The sequence below is a fragment of the Poecilia mexicana genome, unplaced genomic scaffold (assembly GCF_051168715.1).
Source record: "Poecilia mexicana isolate PSO_F unplaced genomic scaffold, ASM5116871v1 scaffold_3, whole genome shotgun sequence".
In the NCBI taxonomy this organism is placed as follows: Eukaryota; Metazoa; Chordata; class Actinopteri; order Cyprinodontiformes; family Poeciliidae; genus Poecilia; species Poecilia mexicana.
Genome location: NW_028263372.1, coordinates 23,425,859 through 23,446,038, shown reverse-complemented (window position 1 = coordinate 23,446,038; position 20,180 = coordinate 23,425,859). Strand labels below are relative to the sequence as shown.

The window sequence follows — 20,180 nt, the reverse complement described above, 5'->3', positions numbered from 1 at the left end:
ATAATTACTTATGTATTTTTTTTTCACATAGTAGACTCTTATAATTTTGTAACGAGTAAATGAGTTTATAGTTTGGTTAAAAAAATAAAAATAAAAAATCAGAATTGAGCTGGCCTCCTCACCAAAGAGGTTATTGATCCCCTGTAGAGTCACAGTCCATTCCACATGCTAAATTAAACTGAGAAAAGGTACCATATACGAAGCTCTGCTGCCATTTATCTCATTACCACACGTCTCAAGTGCAGCACACATGCTAAGGTGGTTTGAAGGACACAAGCGTCCAACTGGGTAATGAAGAATAAATGTGGACCCACTGGATTGGTTTTTTACTCTGTCCTTGCTTGTAGCTGTAATGAGTATGATACTGATAAGAATTGGCATCATTATTATTATTTTAAAAACTGATTATGATCAATTTTTTTTGTCTCAGTCAGTCAAAATAACAGACAAAGGAATCGTCTAACTCAACCTTTAGTTTCTTTAGTGTTTTTGTTGTTTTTGATGAAAAAATAGAAATGATCTCTATCGTCTCTCGGCGCTTTGGTCCAATTAACCATGATACATTCTATTGAAATAAATCAAATTTAAAGAAGATATGAAGATTGCGCTACAAATTTTGGATGCTTTTACATTTTATATGCAAGGGTTTGATTAAAAGGAAATAACATTTTTGATATATACCGGTAATCTTCCAATGAAATTTATTTTTTGGAGTATTTGATTACAAAGTCTTTTCTCTGAGATCTAAAACAAAACAAATGCAGTGAGATACCAACATAACAACCAATATGTGCAAGAACGTGAAAATAATTAAATATTTTTGCTTAATATATTCCTTGCTTTCCTCCTGTAATGAACATGAAATACTACGTTAACAGTGATTGTGGACAGAAAAAGTCCCTCAGCAATGTTTTATATGTTCTGGAACTCAAATATTTCTTTAACTTTACAAAAGGACAACAAGCAAATCAATGTGCTCCAATTATTTCTGCACTTTCGGTCACATACGAGTTGGTGGAATAATACAATTCAGAGCACTCGTTTGCTTAGACAAAGAGAGCCAAGATGTCAAACAAAATTTCTCCGTCTTGATGAATTGTCTTGGTAATACATACTTCAAAAAGTCATTAGTTATCTTAAATGAGTTGCGTGGTTCTGAATTTGTTTAAAGTAATTAAAGTCACTTTAAATTCTTCTGGAGAACGCATCGGAAATTAAGATCGAAGAGGGAAGAAAAACACAGGAACTTGTGCTATTCAGACTACAACTTCAGTGGCTTTTAAAGCTGGACTTTTTAATCTAATTATTTTTATTTGTTTTTAATTGCAGTTATTTTTATACTCCCATAAGAGTATTATGTTGTTAATATAGGGAGACTTACTACATAAGAAGAGATTCATTATGTTTGGGCTCTTAACCAAATATCAGTTTCATTGTTTGCACTTGTTCAGTCACGTGGTGCTTTTTGTGTTAATTCTTTTTAATATGCATACTGTGTCCAAAGTAATAAAGTACAATATTTGTAATATTAATAATTGTTTTTGTTTCATTTTAATTGGATTTTGTTCAGCTCCTATCTGATATGAACATCCCTGTTGGACGCATAATTGTGAAATAGCAGACATTCATTTGTCAACTCTTTATGCTCCTTTGACACTTTCAACCATCATGCAACCAGAGTCTTTGCTCCCGCATATTAAAATCATCTGTGCAAACATTTTGGCATTCTTGAACAAACGAGGATTGTTAACAAGTTTTATTTTAATTTCATGTGTAAATCGACTGGTCGTTTATTCTTTTACAGAAAAACAAACAAAAAAAAAAACCTAAAATAAATGTCTCCTTAAGAACACCGACGTTACTGTATCTAATCTTACGGCTCCGACTTTCGGATTCATCTTAAAGTTGTTAAGCAAATTAGCCTGTGTAAGTTCGTTTCTCAGTGACAGGCAGCAATCCGTTTCCCCGCATCACTTTGATAAAGACGGAAATTGCAGAAAACGACGTAATTTCTTTCTAAAGACAGGCTGTTGTACCTGTTCAATGGGAAGTGATTTTGACGGCCCTGATGAGCTCCAACATTTCAAAGACGATGAGTATGTGAGAGAGAGATTGTTACATTTAAAATCACTGTTCTGTCGGGATTTTATTTATCTTCTGTTCTTTGTGGCTGGCTGATTGAGTTGACTGATATTTTCTTTCATAATTGCACAATTTAAAAACTTGCAGAATGCGCAAGCAATTACATGTTTGGGCCTGCGTTTTAGACCCTAAACACAAAAGCATGATGAAACTGTTCCCTCAGTGAGACAGCACAATTTACTATTTATTTCTCTATTTTTTATTTTTATTTTTTAGAGTCTCTTCTGTGCTACAAATCCACCTGGGTAAAATAAGTGTTCCACCAGAATCACTCACAGTAATCAAGAAGCAGTATGTGGTAAGGGTTGTTCTTTCGTTCGCAAAACATAGAAAGTCATGTAAACATAGAAAAATATAGGAGTTGGTGTCCCTGTTGGCATCGGTCAGACCTGAAGGAACAACCAACAATTTAATGGAGATTTGATCTGCTCAATTAAAGGCTGATTAGAAAGTACAGTCTTGAGTGCAGGGGGAGGAAGTGGGAGCCATTGTGGCCAGCAGCCGAGACCCACGACAAAACATGTTGAAAGAGGTTTGCGCGTGTTTCGAAGCAACAAACAACTGCACACATAGACGCTGATGCTTCTTTCATAGTGTACTTCAGCCTCCTCTGATCCCTGACAGTCCTCCGTTTTTCTGCTTCCAGTAATAAAACATCCATTGCTCCCCACAGTGCTCTCCCCCCCCTCCAGTCCCAGTGGGATCAGTCACAGTCAGTGCTGAATTCAGTGCTTTCTAAACTACCCTCTCTGATGCTTATTTTTATTCCCGTTTCAGAAGAAAACAAGAACTTCATGGTTTCTGGGGGAACAAGAGGATCTCAGAAAATGAAATGAAAGGCATGCTGAAGTGACACTAAATATTAAAACCAGAAACAGAAGAAATGATTAGATCATCGTAGATTTGACCAGAGATGTAGCAGAATGAGGAACATCATAAACGTACACCCTCCTCGACCCGTCTCGTGTCTGTGTTTTACATCCCTCTGTGGGACAGCCATCTTTTGGAAAGTTCCCGCCTGAGACCACCAGAGTGCTTTACATTTGTCCCTAATTGCAAAAAGTCAAAGTCAGGGTGAGATCAGAGGTTTTATCATTAGTATTCAGCTGTGGGACATCACTCTGGAGCAGCGTGGGCCTCCACTCCGGCTAGAGCCCGGGTCATACAAAGAGCCATTGAGAACCTGAGAAGTTTCTTATTTTTTTAAGAGTGCCAGACTGCGATATCTTGTAATTCCCAGTAAATTGTTTTTTTTTTTTTTTCTTACACTGTACTTAAAATCCACTGCTTGGCAAAGAGTAAAGTGCAGAACACAGTAAGCTTAACACGCCTCTTTGGCTCACAGTTATGGGAAAAGGTTGGCAAATTAATTTACATATATTTTATTTTAATTTGTAGTAGGATGCATTGAATCACAAATGAAAACAGCTAACAAGAAGAAGGTCTGGTCTGATGAAACATCTTTTCATTTACATCAGGCGGATGAGGTGTGTCACCAAGCTGGGGGGGGGGACACATGGCATGCAGGATGCAACATGGTGGAGCTCGGTTTTCTGTTTGAGATTTTATCAGAGAGACTGACAAAGAGCAGTTTTTAATAATAAACAACGAGGAAGCTTACTGGGGAAATCACGAGCTCTGTGTCCTGCTGTGTCGAGGCTTCAAAGAGTGTGTTGAGTAATCCAGGTAGATGTTTGTGAAGTGTGTATTGAAGGTTATGTTAATGACCTATGTGGTGAAGTTCGAAGCCTCCCAAGTCAGATATAACAACAATGATTCGGGAATCGGGCTGCAGGTTTGTGCGTGATTCAGAAATATAAAGGGCAGATTCCCCTGTCACGTTTTCTTATCTTGGGATTTTATTGCATGTGTTTTAGCAATCGCTTGCTCAATCCTAGGTTAAAAAAAACAAAAAGTAGGGATCATCATCCAAAATAAAGGCTTATTTCTGAATGTGCCGCTGTTTCAGGTTCATCTTCCATTTCATCATCAGGAGCTTCTCGGATCCATTGTTCACATTCTAATATTGCTATTGAATGGTCATTTTTATAGTCATTTTTATTGTATTAGGGAACAAACTATATCATCCTTTAGACAACACAGTCTGGCAGTGATGGACCCAAAATGTTACCGCAGACAGAAAAGTGGATGTCCTAACCCGAATGAACCAAACACTGAGAGACTGGAGAATCGCCTGTCTAAAGTGTTGAGAAAGACAGAAAAAATAAATAAATAAAAAAAATGTTTATCACAATCTTTGTAAACTTGATTTGTAAACTTGACTGTATTTATTGCCTCCCCTGGTTTCTTTTCAAAAACAAAAAACGGCTTTTTCCAAAGCATGCAAAAATCAAATCAAAAAACAGAAACACCCTGAAGCCCAACGCAGTGGAAAAAACAAAATGTGCCCCTAGTAACATAAGCATGGTTACAAAGTAACACAGGCATATTCACATCACTTTGTATACTCAGCACAACTCTTTGCCCCTGGGTGTTTGTGTATTTTTTTCTCTGTGGTGTTTCTGTTTAGATGATTATAGTATTTCCCAGTGTCTCATTTTGTCCTGGGTTTTTTAGTTTATCCCTGTATGTTTTGGATTACTTCTGCAGGAACCTTTAGCCTGGAAGTAATACTTCTACCCTTTTAGATGATTAATTTCCTGGCACTCCTTATTTAATTAGTGGCTCTTTATGTCTGTTGTTAGATTTTGCTCATTTGTGTATTAGATTTGATTCCCGTGTTTCTTGTGTCAGTTGTTTTACCGTCACTTAGCTCTCTGCTTGGCATTTCCCCAGTTACCCTGCAATCTGTTTGTTGAACTTACCTGGTTTCCATGCCACACTCATCATTTTCCCTTTCATCCAGCGAAGATAAAGATGGATTTAGATCATATTCAGACCACATTCAGGATTTACCCATCACAGACACAATTAGTTTCTTTATTAAATTTTAAAGCTTCTCACACCAAAGTCATGTCATTGTTATCAATCTGCCGGGTCAGTTTGCTGTCCACTTAATGGCGCAGTAGACCAAATGAAGCATCTTGAAGCTTTGGCTCGTGACTGGACCAATAGGATGGAAGCTGTCTGTGTTTCCTAAAGGATGAGCAGTACATGGAGCATGGCAGAGTAGCGAGAGCTAATCAATAAGCTTGCATACTGAGGTAAGAGGGTAAAATGACATCGAATGCAGATGAGTTAATCTGGAGGTTTTGGAACAGCTGTGATGGAGAGCAGAACAGGGAGACTGACAAAAAGTAAGAACTAAACGAGACAAACCAAACCAAAGAGGGAAAAGACTAACACTAATCTAAGAGGATGATCGAACTAATGTACAGAGAACAGAACACAATAAATTTAGAAAGAAAACAAACATAAAATAAAGAATCTACATGGCAACAGCTTTCTAGCAAAATGAATGGAACATGGAAAAACTTTTCAAAATTAAACAAACAATGAAACGATCAAAACACAAATGAAAACCAGATTTCAAATATTCCAAAGTCAAAAGAGCCTGTGTTGGGAGTGTGACAAACCGAGAAGAGTTTTTCTGGGGAACTTTGAGTTCTGGCATCACTGTTACTTTGACTGGTGTCATCATCTAACTTACCGTCGTCGCAGACCTTTCTGTGAGAACAGTCGTGTCCTTCCTCAGCTGGATAATGGGCCCTGACATCTATAATATGTGCTGGACATCAAGTCTGATTCATGGAGGTCACACTCTGCAAACCTCAGGCTTTTAAAAAAAGTCCTCTTTTTCCACTAAGCATTTTTGACCAACAAAGATTAAATTTGATTTGGTCGTATGATTGGGTTTCTACCACCAGAGAATGATTGCAAGTGTAACCTCACCTCATCGACAGGCAGAAAGCTGAAACAATTTGGACCAGATATGCCATATTTTCATCATCCTGTGAATGCCTTTTATTCTGAAAGACAAATTCAGATCAGCTCTGTTTTAATGTAACTGGATTTAGTTACATGTTATTCAACATAGCACAGATTTAGTTGACACTGTCTCTAAAACAAAGACTTTAACCAGATTTTTGCATGTACACTCAATTTTCGCCGCAATGAAACACCTCTGATTGAAAATGTTGAACATTTTAGTTTACTCAATCTATAACCTACCAAGCTTTATCACGTCCCCATGAAATGGTTCGTTATCGAACTGGGTGAGTGATCATCAGTGTGATTGTACTAGGTTGCCTGCACAACAATCACATCCAGTCTGTGCTCATTCGCTGCTGCTGCTGCTGCAGATCAGTATCTGAGAGACACACACATGCTCTTCCTTTGTCCAAAGTCTATTGAAAAACACCCCCAACATGGCAGGCAGAAATGAGTAACGCCTGAAGCAGAGATTATTTCGGGAAAAAAAAAGACGGGAGGAATGGTTTTATGAGCAAGTGTTGGGATTTGGGGGATGCGAATAGTGTGATGGAGAGATAATATCCTGATGTTGTGATGATCTCTAAGACTAAAAGCTATCCCCGTGGATAACAGAAGTTACAAGATAGAGAGGAATACATCTGCTCGTAGCCCGAAGGCTGTGGTGATATCCTGTCTGTTTGTTGGTGTGTGTTGGACTCCGGGGGGTGGAGTTGTATACGAGCTGATGGATAATATATCCCTTTCTCAGCGTGGAAAACACTTGTGGTACTGCAGATTTCATTTTTATGATAATTTATACTAGAAATTGACCAATGTGTGGAGCATGCCTACTTGATAGGAACAGAATGAGGAATTATAGTACAGAGAGATGAAAGGATTAATGATCCGTGCACATAATCTGGCTGGAAATAAAAATAAAAAAGCTCTGTTTGTAAATGATACCGTGCTCGAGTCCATGTAAAAATTGCCCATAATATCCACTGCTACTTACCCCCAAATTATTTCTGCACTTAAAGCGCATAACTAGTAAAAAGCTAACAGAAAACATTTAATTGCAGAAACACAAGTCGACAGGCTGATGGATTTTTTTTTTTTATCTATTTGAAAGCTCATTATCTTTATGTTTGCTGATGATGAGCACTTAGCTGAAGTGTTATCAGTCTCCACCCCAATAAATAAAAAACTATGTGAATTGATCGTAACGTCTAAAGTACTGCAGCTGTGCTTGTCTACTTAACATGTTTCTCCACACATAACTCTTTCTAAGCCATGGAATCCAAATAGCAACGTCTACCTGAAGACGTAAGTGTCACAGAGGTAGATTACGAGTTTTAATTCACTTTCTGGGGCAGGTGAATTCATGGTTGTTACAGATGGGACCACTTTCATTTGACTCTTGATTGTGGTCTTGTTGGAGTCTGGTTCTAATTAGAAGCCTGGTATTTGATGTCTTTCCAATGATCCTCTCACCTTTGAGTAATTAGGTTTTGCCCGTTCTTTTGGCTGGCGTAGTTTTTCTAGACTTGTTTGTGCTAATTGGAAAGCTCTGAACTGTGAATGTGATTTAAAGATTTTTCCCCCTCCAGCACCTGAGGTTTCTGGGTTCTAAGACGTAAACATAGTTTACAGTTACCACCTGTCGTCTGTCCCTTGGTCAGATATTAGCAATATTTATATAATATTGTTGAAAATGGACGATACAAAATAGTGTTTTTTATTTATAAAATAAAAAAACTGTGATTTAAAAAAAATAAATAAAAAAAACAATGTAATATGTTAAGATCTTAACATATTGCAATCCCAAGTTACAATATATTTTTCTTGATATTTTTGTTTCACCATCACAAATTAGCGCATCAGTTGAAGGACTGAAGAGTAAGGAAAATAAAACATTGTTTCAAGAATTTATTCTGAATAAAAATATAATTGTAAAAATATAATATGCATAATTATCGATCCAGTCAATTCCTTGTTTTCTCCAGATATTGTAGAAGTTGTTAGTGAATTTCTGCTCTTGAGGCCTAAAGGTGTGCTGCATCCAGCACAATGAAGTCAGCAGTGTATCCTCTAAATCCTGATGGAGGTGTGGTGGGGCCTACATAGATTGTATTAGTTTATCCAAGTCATCCCACATATGCTTCATTAGATTGTCATCTGGGAAATTTGGAGGCCAAGTCAACACCTCAAGCTGTGTTGTTGTGCTCCTCAAACTGTTCACGACATACCATAGAGTCCTGCAGCAATGACTTTCCATAGTTTTCCATGAAAAACTGTGCATGGTCTGCAACCATGCCTGGATCCATCCATCCATCTCAAAGGCAGGACCAAAACATTTGCATCAGCCATCCCTCATTAGCATCACACCGCCTCCACTGGGTTGCCTTTTTCCCACAGTACATCTTTGTGTAATTTATGTAAAAAAAAAAGCACATATGATTCATTCATCCATCTTCCTGTGCTCTGGGATCCAGGCTCTCATTGTTGGTGCTTTTGTTTTTGTACAGGTGGCAGCAGTATTAAATGCAACAAACCGTGATGCTCTGTGCATTCTTCCACTTTTCTGTCAGAACAAGCAATGACATCTTCAACAGTTTGAGCTATAGGAGCTCATCTGTTGGATCAGGCCACACAAGCCAGCCTTCACTCCCACAACATATAGGAATTTTGTAGCTGCCTCGAGGGGAAGAATGAGTGATAAGGTAAGGTTGGTTTGTGGAACCGGCTGCATATCAGAAGTAAAGCAGCATGATATATATATATATATATATATATATATATATATATATATATATATATATATATATATATTTCCGGTGCCTGAAATTATTAAATATCTAAGTGAAATAAGAATTTACATTCTTAAATTATCTGCAACAATTCATTTAGCAATATCTTGACTGATAGAAATATAATAGCATGATATGTTTGCTTTGTTATTTTATTTTCAGTTCTTTTTAATTAGCTGAATATCTATGTTTTCAATTAAAACAGGATGCTTATATGAGGTGCACAGACATCCAGTGCTGTTAGGCGTAACATTTAAAACAACATGAGGGTCTTCAGCTTGTGTTTTAATAGTCAAAGGTCAGGAACAAGTGGGATGTTGTTGCTGAGAAAAGGCCACAGCCTCTTTGAAAACAATGGTAAAAAAAAAAAGTGTTTTAAACAGCTGGAATATTTCAGGTCTTTCTACTGGATATTTTGTAAATCAAACTTCTTTTTAGAAGAAATCATTGCAGAATGAGAATTAAAATGGAAAGATTATCTTAAGCGAACGTGTTGTGGCACATACTTGAGCAGAAGGTCACACCACCTCTGCAATGTCAGCATACATGTTAATGTGGCATTTAAAGGAGACCACACGGCTGGGTGTCTTTCTTTTCATGTCTCCAAATTATAGGAAAAGGTTATTTATTTAATGCATTGTGTCAAAGGCTTTACATCACCTGGGCAACATTTGCAAGTTTCAGTTCAGTTTTTTGTTTTAAATTTTTATGGATTTTGTATTTGTGTGGATTCCTGAGTAGAATGCTTTCATGCAATCATGAAAAGAAAATGTGGATCTGGTGACTTTTTTTTTCTTTCTTTCTTTCTTTCTTTCTTTCTTTCTTTCTTTCTTTCTTTCTTTCTTTCTTTCTTTCTTTCTTTCTTTCTTTCTTTCTTTCTTTCTTTCTTTATCTCCTCAGCCTGCCTTCTGCTCACTTCCCTCACACCTGCAACCAGTTAACTCATCAGCCCAGGTCTATTGTTCCAGCATTCACTCTCTCAGCATTTAATCACACCTCTTTCATTCATTTTTTGTAAGTTTGTTGTTCATCATTTCTCATTAAACACCTTTTCATCATATCCTCCACTTCTTCGCTGTTCTGTATTTGGGTTTTCCATTAACCAGCAAACGCACCATGACACAAGGACATTAATATATCCTAAAATAAATCCGTGCCTATATTTACATTAACCTCCAACGATACATTTTACTCCTTCAAATAGCCAAAAAAGAAAAAAGAGAAACAATTTAAAGAGTGCACTGAACAATGTTTTTATCACCTCAGCATTGTATTTTTCTGCCAGTATATCACCAGCAAACTTAAACTCGGGTAGTTTTGTGTCTGTGACAGAGCCTTAATCGTTTATGACAGGGAGTATGATTTCTTCAAAGCCACTTATGTGGCTGGGGTCTCTTCAGAGCTAAAGACAGGATTCAGTAAGTACTGCCTCTGCAGACCTGGCGGTCCCCGTCACCTTCTGGTTGACTGTGATCATTTCTGATAGCCTCCATTCGCTTTCTGGCCTCTGAACAGCACATGTTACACTCAAACTCTTAGATGGACATCAAAATGGATTATCTTCAAAGCAGTGAATGGGGAGCTGAATGCAAGAAGTAAAAACGGACTCCTGCACCAGGTTTTCTGATCTGTGCTGTGTGACATTACAGAACGTGGGACGTTAACATCAAGACAATCTTGTCTAATTATTCATGTGCTGGGCTCCCCAGAATAAATTCTGCATATTAGAAATGTATGGCTCTTATATTAATGAACAAAAACCTTCAAAGTTTACAACTTTCCAGCAAAGTCAATCCAGTTCCTCTCTGTTTTTATTTTTTAGTCAATATCTTTCAAATGCTCTCAATTCTTCTTCAAATTACGTGAACGAAAACATAGTAAATCCTCTCTAGTCTTCCCAGTTATATTCCTATTGCATGGTAAAGATGGCCCTAATGACTCCACAGCAGGAGGCTTGGTTGTTTAATGAGCAGGCTCTTCTCCTCTACCGCGATCAAATGAGAACCTAATTTGATTTTCCCTCTTGACCTCTATTCCTCTCTGAAAACAAAGCCCAGGGGATTTATTAAAGGTTGGTGCAGCAGTTGTGAATTTCACACGTGTGTGAAGACGGGAAGAATGACATGCCCTTGAAAACAGAAGGTATGTCAAACTTTTGCCGACATCTACCTTCTTTAAATAGCAATTGTAATGCGTAATACTTTTGCAATTACACAGAAACATGATGTAAATGCAAAATTCACAAGCAGCTCAGATGAGCTTTTACCAATAGAGTAACAACCAATTTTTTCTGAGGTGAATTTCTTAAGTGACAAGTTGTGGTGCACACCAGTGAGGTGACTTCGGTGTGCCGTTTTCATCACAGAGAATAATTGCTTGCACGGGTACCTCTAAACATGCAGAGCATGCATCTTGGAGGCAGATTCGGGACGTTCTCACAGGGATGAAAAGGGGGAAGGGGAGGGTATGGCGTAGGACCCCGGGACTCATTCTTTGTCCTCTTTGGGCGTGTTGCTGTGCTGCAGTGTAAGCTCAGGCTGGTTGGTTCCAGGTACTTCCTCCACATCAAAAGCAAATGGTTTATAAAACGGTTCCAGGCTATTTTTTGTTGGGTTTCAAAGTCAGCAAATGCCATGTGAACTCATTGTACAAAATATGCACTTGGGAACACAGCAGGGCTGACTTGGCAATGAAGAATGCTTCCTAGTTGAATCTGACTCTCCCACACGTGCAGCTTGTGCATTCTTGCCTTGAGCGATGAGCTGCGGTGCTGTTGCATTATTGGGATATGTGGCATGATTTTTACACACCGGTGGGTCATATATAATAAAAACACAAAATTATAATGAGAGTCAAATACAATTGTACAAAGGGTCACTTGCCTGCTACACTTGAAATTGACATCTCTTTAAAATCTGACATTGTAGATGCTACTACGGCTACATGGCTTTGCTTTTTAAACAACAGAGGCCAGAAGATCATCTTGGTTTGTCTCTACAGCGTCTGATGAAAAAAACCTTTCTAATCTGATCGTCAGAGTTTAGGACAAGTTGAGTGACTGTTTTGAGAATTCATAGACGTCAGCCCTCATTATTCTACCATTATTACATTTAGGTCAGCTGAAGGACAGAAACAAAATCCAGTCATGACACCTTCTGGTGTTGGGCTCATTCATTCATCAGATGCACAAGGTGGAACCACTGAAGGTTTTGCATTCCCTTTATGGTCCTCCTGACCTGCCTTAGGACTAAATTAAACTCGGAGGGAAGGTGCAAGAAAATGTCAGGTAGGAATAAATATAGCCATACCTAAGTAGGATGCAAAATAACCGAGAAAGTTCTTCAGCACTCACACTTCCAGGAAGAGTTCAGTGTCTTGTTTGTTTTCTGCACTCCTACCCTAGTGATTGAAGAGCTTGTGTGTAACAGAAAATATGTATTATTTAATGCTTTAGACAAGGAAAAATTAGAATAGTAGAGGAAAAGGGCAGTAAGGAATAATGGCTACTAAATAGAAGCCAACTACAGAATGTTTCAAAAGTAATTTATTTTTTAAAAAGTGTGTTTTTTAAACTGCTATCCTCCAGGGGATTAAATGAAGCCAAGCAGGTGATTTTAATATTTGGACCATATGGTAAAAGTTAGCTCTAACATGAATATTCTCCTTTTTTTCAAACATTATCACTGAAAGCATTAAAAATCATTGGTCACATTATCAGCACCCATGGGTGCAACATTAACTTTCGTCTTAATGCATTCAGTCATTATAACATCTTTTCACCTAAATGTAAAATGTCAGTTTGCTGGTTACAGAAGAGAAAATGTCAGGAAATTACAAGTCTTGCGGGTTTCATCTGTGGATTTCTGCACAAAATGTCAAGTAAGGTGATCAAACATTTTTGAAATTCTGTTGGACTAAATTATCTTTCCAGAAGCCTCTCTGTCTGCTTTCCTGGGATGAGATGCTACACTGTAAAGAAATGCTCCTTATTTAGAAGTAGAACACTGTCACATTACAAAAGCTGAGGGGCTATAATTTAAAACTGATTTTGTTGAGCTTTATATCAAGCTATTATGCTATTCCTTCATCAACATACCTGGGGTGTTGCTTTGATTCTTTCATGCATGTTTGAGGAGAGCATAGATCTCCCAAGGCAACCATTCGGGGGTACCTAACACTTGCTTGGAGCTGTAGTCTCCAGCTGAGCTTCCGTTGCTCAGAGCACTACTCTCCCACACGGCTCCATCAGACTAGTGGCAGCAGGAATCAGCAAACATCTGGTGGAACTGCACATCTGCTGAGCTTATTGTGAACTACCTCCTTAGTTCCGCGCTCATGAGAATGGCTGTAAGCTGCAAAATGGAGTAGCACTGTTGTGATAACTTGCTTTCGGTGCAGTGTTGTAAAAGGAGCTTCTTAAAGATGCTGCCCCTTTAACTTTTATCTTTTAAGGTGTACATCTGAGACATTTGTCAACATTAGTAAAATAAGGTGGGAATGAAAGTGAAAGTTCGCTTAAACCTCCGTCCTCCTGCTGACGGATCAGAAGAGCCAATAAATGACGACTTGTTTTGTCACTGAAAGCAGCAGCCTGGAGTTTTTCTTTTATTTTCTGTGGCTTTGTGCGTTCACGCTGTCCTTCAGGGTGATTAAGTGATACACACGGACAGATTACCGTTCGAGTCAGTCAAACTCGGTGGATGTCTTGGCGCTCCTGTCGGCTGACCGATAGGTCTGTAAGTGTCCGTGGCCTCAGAGACAGCCACGCAACGTTCATTACGCTCGGCCACTTGCCCTGCTGTCCTGCTCAGTGTGCCGCTCATGTAGAGAGAGCGCACAGCGCATCCCAGCCAGTCCTCCTCCTTCTCCTCCTCCTCTTCCTCCTCTTCGCTCTCATTCATACCAGGATGGATTTGCCCCGCTAAGAGCGCACAAGTCCACTTCGCCAGCTGGCAAGTTTGAGTGAGAACCACAGCAGACCTGTACTCTATCTCTGACATTCATCTTTTTTTTTTAAATTATTTTTATTTTTTATCTTCTCTCTAATTTCGGAGTCGTAACATTAAGAAAATGATAGCAGCCCGACTATATCCACGGGCTGTCCTCCTGCTCTGCTTTATCTCTTCCGCCGCCTGCAATACGTTCGCGTTCACCGAGGAGCCCTTCGACAGAGCCGTGAAGGCGGACAGCTACTGCAGCCGGGTTTTACGGGCTCAGAGCAATAGGAAGGAGACCAACAACGAGTTTCAACTCCAGGTTGAGGGGGAGCCTGAGCGGTACCAGCCGGGCAGCACATACAGAGGTGGGTGATGTACGAAGAACAACTCCGTCTGCAAAACTTGAAACAAGTTCTCTTGCGATTTAGCTCCAGTGCATAACAAGATGCCGTTTCACAAATACGTCGGCTCGACACGGACACGGTTGCATCAACTTAGGTTGATTTATTTTTTTGTCTCCAGCCAAAGTGCGCACCGCAAACAATATGCCATCTGCTTTTGTGACCCTTTGGGTTAAAGTCATTCTGAAAAACGTGTCATAAGTGATCATTTCTGTAGCTTTTAGTTCTGAGAATATCTGAATTGTGAAAAGATGTGTCATGCAAATCACCACCTACTATGAAAATGACTAAGTGTCCTTAAAATATTTCTTGAAAGTGACATCTAAATGGATAAGAATATTATGTCTGATTTAAAATACACAAATAATTTGTCATGAAGGCTTTGCATAGCTGCCAGTCTTTTTTGTAATGTTAACTTACCAAAATGAAATAAATCTGAATCTCCAGATAACGGAAATGTATTATTCTGTAGTCTTAGGTGATAGATTGTTGACTGAGCCCTTTGTTTCTGTTCGGATTCAAGACTGTAGTTTACTCTAATTCTCCGTAAATTGAAGGTTGCTGTTACTCTTGTTTTTTCTCATCAAGTGAGTCTGACTGCAACCAGCCCGTCTTACTTTAGAGGATTTACCCTCATTGCCCTGAAGGAAGGTGCAGAAGGAGACAAGGATGAAGACTATGCTGGGAATTTCCAGGTATGGAATCAGCTGAAAATAGAGATATAGATAGACTGTACTCAGAAAAAAAAAAAGAATCTAGTTTAAAAAATATATTGTACAACTAAAGGATGATATTGTATTCTGTGGAAGATATATTACATTCACTGTCAGTGGCTGAAAATGCTACCCACATGTTGGAACTGAAAGTTGCACCATCTTTCATCTGCGCTCCAAAGCAAGCGCTGTGTTTGACTTCAGTTGTCTCGCTTTTAAATTGTTTGGTCTGGATGGTTCCACCTCACATGTTGCAACAGGCTAGATTTAGAATATGAGAAGAGCCAACCGTCAGCCTGCTCTTCTCATATTCCAGGCCTGTTGGCCTTGAAACGTGTAAAGTCTAATAAATCTTTTTTTTTTTTTTTTTTCATATGTGATGATGTATCGGGTGTAGTGTACAATTAGAACTGTTCACAGTATAATTAGAGTTTTATGAAACCAGGTTCAGCCTGAGTAATAAATGGAAGAGGCAGGGATCAGAGAGAGGCCAGAAGTTCAAAAAGAAGAAAAAAAAAATGAGAAGAGAGCTGGTGCCGCCACGGTATGCTAATGTGTTGATGGACAAATGCGTGGGGCTTTTGTAATTATAATGCAGTGCAAGATGTGGTGTGTGGTCTACAAAATATCTTCTTGCTGCCTGTGTATAATTATGTGAGAGATAAAATTGCTAAGGTGGTCAGTTTCATTTCAAATACAAGCTTATTTGGCTAGAGTGCTCATCTCCAACATTAAAATTTGATAACTGACAGATCAGCTCAACAAGAATGACTTATTCCTCGAGTTTATTACACTGACCCAGTGTTGCAACACCGGAGGCTGTGATCAAGGTTTTGGAGTGGCTATCCATTCGTCAGGTGGTTGGCAAATCAATCATCAGAACCTCCTGATACCAGCTTCTTCATTAGTTACTCAGAAAAATTCATATAAAGATGTTATTTTCAAGGATTGGATGAGAACTGAGTCGGTGTTTTGGGTTGCATCATTCTGAAAGTGGCAGAATTACTAGACACAGAGAAAAAAAAATCTAATTTACAATCTAGTATACCTCTACATAGAACTATAATTTATTTTTTAGGGCTGTACAATATCAGAAAAATGTTATTGATTAATATTGTAATTATGGTACTGGTTGTGATTAACCACTGCTGTAAGTTTCAGCATCTCAGCCACTTAAATCACAGTATATGAAATAATGTTGTGAAAGTCCATACAGTTAGCTTATTGTTATTATATTGTTGAATTCCTAGGTCTGAATATATAGCACTTAAAAAAATATACAGTGAACTAGCAAAGAATGCATTTGTGGTTGTAATGCAATGGGAGCTGAGATTTTGTTATCGCGCAGAAAAATCAGTTTTTAAACTGATAAAAACCGATTGTTTTTATCAGTGGAGAAATGTTAGAAATCCCACGTTGAAGCTTGTGGGGCTTTGGCATTTTGAGCTGCTATCCTTTTAAAAGGAACCTGCAGTATAATTCATGTGGAAATTTGCACAGCAGTCCCCCAGTGGCTGTAGTTAAACTCACTGCTGTGCTGTGGCATCTGTGAACTTTGACTTAAAGGAGAGGAGTATTTCATTTTTGTCGTATTATGTACGCATCATCTCTCATTATTCAGTGCTAACGTTGGAACATCTTGCTATTATTTTTATTTGCAACAGATTTCGCGCTGTTTATATGCGGTGGCGGTTTCCAGTGTATGTCTTTTTAACCTTATGTCGGCGTGTGATCAGAAACATCAGGTTAAAAATGAGAATATTTCTCTGCTGAAATCAGTCATACTGCTGCACACCATGTTTGAGTGTGGAGTGTCGAGAAGGTGAGATGAAATAAGCAGATGTGTGACCAAAGCTTTTTTAGATGCAAGTATAAAAAGATAGTGCTGGGACCTGCTTTTGATTATACTCCTGCCAGGATTTTAGAAGCTACGGCCCTCTTTCAAAGTAATCTGTCTTTTTTTTTCTGTCAATACAGGACAGAGCTTCAAAAAACAACTATCTCTCTATCATCAGCTGGCCAATCAGTCTTTCATGTTTGCAGTCCTTTGTTCCATGCAAGCAAAAAAAAAAAAAGCTCACAAATTCATTATTTTCAAAATAAGTTGAGTTGACTGGGGCTTAGTTGTGGAAAGAAAGGAACGAAGAGAGATGCTACAACAGAAGACGTCAAGGTTTATTTAACATACAGCTCATTTGAAATCTGCTGGTGTGCCCGATCCCAGCCATCTCTGAACAGCTCCTGACTTGATGAAAAGCACTTTTATTGAGCTCTCTGGGGAGGTCAGCTGCCACTGTGTGTGTCTGTGTGGTTTTTGGCAAGACTGTAAAGCAGCAGGGAATGTTGGCGATGTCTGGTGAGACGTTACTCCTCAGCAGGCTGACAAAATTGGACAAGAAAAGGAAAATTGTTTTTGTGACTGCATAAAAGGATGACATTATCGACATGATCTGGATTTAGTAGATTTGCCTGTTGGGTTGAAAGTCTGCTTTTTGCTTCACCATATTTGGTTTTTTGTATTGGTTTTGGTAGGTTTTGCTAGGGCTTGACCAGCAGCTACAGCAAAACTAAGAAGATTCTAAAACAGAATAAAGTCATGGGTCATTTTACAGCAAATTAGTTGGCTCTTTGTGAACATGGTGTTCAATGCATTGCCGCAAGACTCTGCTGGTTTTAACATATGTTGTGGCTCTACCAGACTGGTTGAGGATGCCTCTTTGAAACCATGGGAACATACACAGAAGTGGGGATGTAATCTGTTAGACCCAGACAGGCTAAATACACAGAACATGCATGGACACACACACTCACACAGCTCACGGCCTGCTTAACTTACTCTTCCTTTGACTTCTTCTAACACACACAGACACACACACCCACCAACTTTTGAAGGGAACTCGTTCATAACATGGCATGACAAAGGAAATTCTCCGCTGACAGCTTTATGGAGTGAGAAAGTTCCTCATCTTTACTTCCCCTGATGTCTCTTCCTATCAGACACATATTTGGTTTCTGGGGAGTGAATATTAGCTTGCCGGCACAGCTTATCTAGTTTTGTGTGCAGTTAAAATCAGCAAGAAATTCAACACATAAAGCGGTTGCCACAGAAGAGACGCCATCATGTATTATGAAGCTTGTCTGCCTTGTGTGCAGATGTTTTTGTCTTGGCTGGGTGGTGTTTTTCTGTCATTGCCTTTCAGCCATCATGCTGAAAGGCATGAGGGCTGAAAAATAGATAAAACATCTATTTTTCCAGGGGATCATGGAAACCCTTTTGGTGATCCAATTTTAGATGATGCACTCTTTTGACCTGGTAAGGAAAGCTGATGCCAATCTAATCTAATGGTACTACGACTACAAACTGTACTGAGTGACCTCATGGAGTTGCTCATGCGATGACTAAAAGTAAAGTTTTCAAAAATGGTTCCTGGACTCAAAGATTGATATATGGTGAGGAGCTCATTCATCCTGGAGTGGCTTAGGTGGAGTTCTTGGCCATCTGCAGCAAAAGAAGCACTTTGAAGAGGTTTTCAAGCATCTGGCTTGAAAACCTTTCAGATATCTCTTTTATATTTTACTCAGAAGATAAAACTGATGGTATATGTGTTGGCTGGACTTGAAATACCTCACTATCCAGGGGCTGAACAATGTAAAAAGTGAATGATTTAAGACTGAGGTAACGATAGGGGTGAACACTATGTAGATTTTAAACTGTGAAGGATTAGATCATTTAGCATAGAAAACATGGTCTGTTCAGTCCATTTATATGCTTTACATCAAATTTAACAAGTTTTTAGTCTCGTCTGTGTGTTCTTGGTTCATTAACGGTCGTGCTTGTTAAACACTGCTGCTGCTGAAGGTGCAGGTCATTTTGCCCCTTTGCTGTGTCTCACCTTTGTCTTTTTTTTTTTTTTTTCATGTTGTATGTCATTCATGGTATGTTTGGTACCGACAACTTGTCAGTAAAAACCTGCCATATCAGTGACTACATTGACTCTCTCCAAAATTTTTTCATGGCCATCTTGGTTTAACTTTTAAAAGCATGGGCTCCATTTTTCTTGTTCAGCCAGGAATCATTTCAAACTAAGAGGATTTGTAAGTGTGAAGTTCTAATAGGCACCAAAATCAAAACTAACAATTATTCTAGTAAATACCACTACCTTATAGTATTAGTGAAAAGTTTACCTAATAATCTTGCAAGTTCTCCGACTCAGGGTGGAAGAAAAGCCTCAAACTCAATATTGTTCAATACATAAGGAATGAGTGGATATTAGGAAAATATGGATCCATTACAAACACATGCTTTTAATAGAAAAGCGCTTTCTAGAAAGTATTAGCCAAATTAATCTATTTTTACATTGTTTTTTTTTTTACATTAATGTATGTCTGCCTTGATTGCAAGGTAAACATTGCTCCCAATAAATATAGTATGTAACAGTTTTTCATGTTTAATGATGTGCTCTGAAAAGAAAGAGAATTGTTTAATTTTCATGTCTTGCATTAAATACAAACCATAATGTAAATTCATAGCCTATGGCAATGCAGTGTAAACTGGACAGCATGCAGCCATTGAGAGATTTGACATGACCTTTCATGTATACTCCCAACTGACTTATACAAGGATAGAGGTTTTCATTTGCTATCGCTAAAGTCTGCCTGTAGCATTGGCATCTGTTTCTGAAAATGATGCAAAGGTACTCCAAAAGGGAGTGGTATTGATGTCATAGATGATGGTCACATTGTAATGAGTAGATCACTGCACATCTTTTGTGGGTTTTCAGGTATCTAATTGCTAGTATCTGTGAAATTACTCAGTTCAGGGTCAATCAATGAATCAGCACAGGGTCAAGAGCACAGCAGCATAATTAATACACATGGGGAGGAAAGGCGGGGAAAGTATTCTGATCACAAAGAGCAGCTGCCATAGCACAACATTTTGCATTTTGACTACCTTTGTGCTAGCTTTGATGAAAGGATGTCAGTATATGTAGAGTAGGCAACACAGTTTAGGGATGTAAGGAGTAATCCACTTTGACCATTAGTAATAGTAAAAGTGTCAGATGATGACCATAAAGGGAAGATTCTCAAATGTTCAACAAAAGGAGACGTAAAATGAGAGGTAAACAGGATGGCTAAATCTGAGTAGTGTTGTTGAAAACACAAGATTTTCCATGATATTACATTGATGAAACACTAGAAGAATCTGGTGAAAACGCAAGTCTGACCAGTTGAGACTCTCTCATTTCTGACAAGACTTAAACTTAAACGTATGTTGGCCTTCCATGTTTATGACAGTAAGACAGAAAA

At 38.6% G+C, this 20,180-nt stretch overlaps 1 protein-coding gene across 1 annotated transcript in view; it reads left to right on the top strand.

The window, feature by feature from the left end:
• The first annotated feature begins 12,865 nt into the window (after positions 1-12,865).
• Positions 12,866-20,180, top strand: part of spon1a (spondin 1a) — a 54,344-nt gene continuing 47,029 nt past the window's right edge. Inside the window, exons 1-2 of the mRNA XM_088004345.1 lie at positions 12,866-14,124; positions 14,749-14,855. Coding sequence (XP_087860471.1) covers positions 13,893-14,124; positions 14,749-14,855 — 339 coding nt within the window. The 5' untranslated portion in view covers positions 12,866-13,892. The remainder of the gene's footprint in view (positions 14,125-14,748; positions 14,856-20,180) is intronic.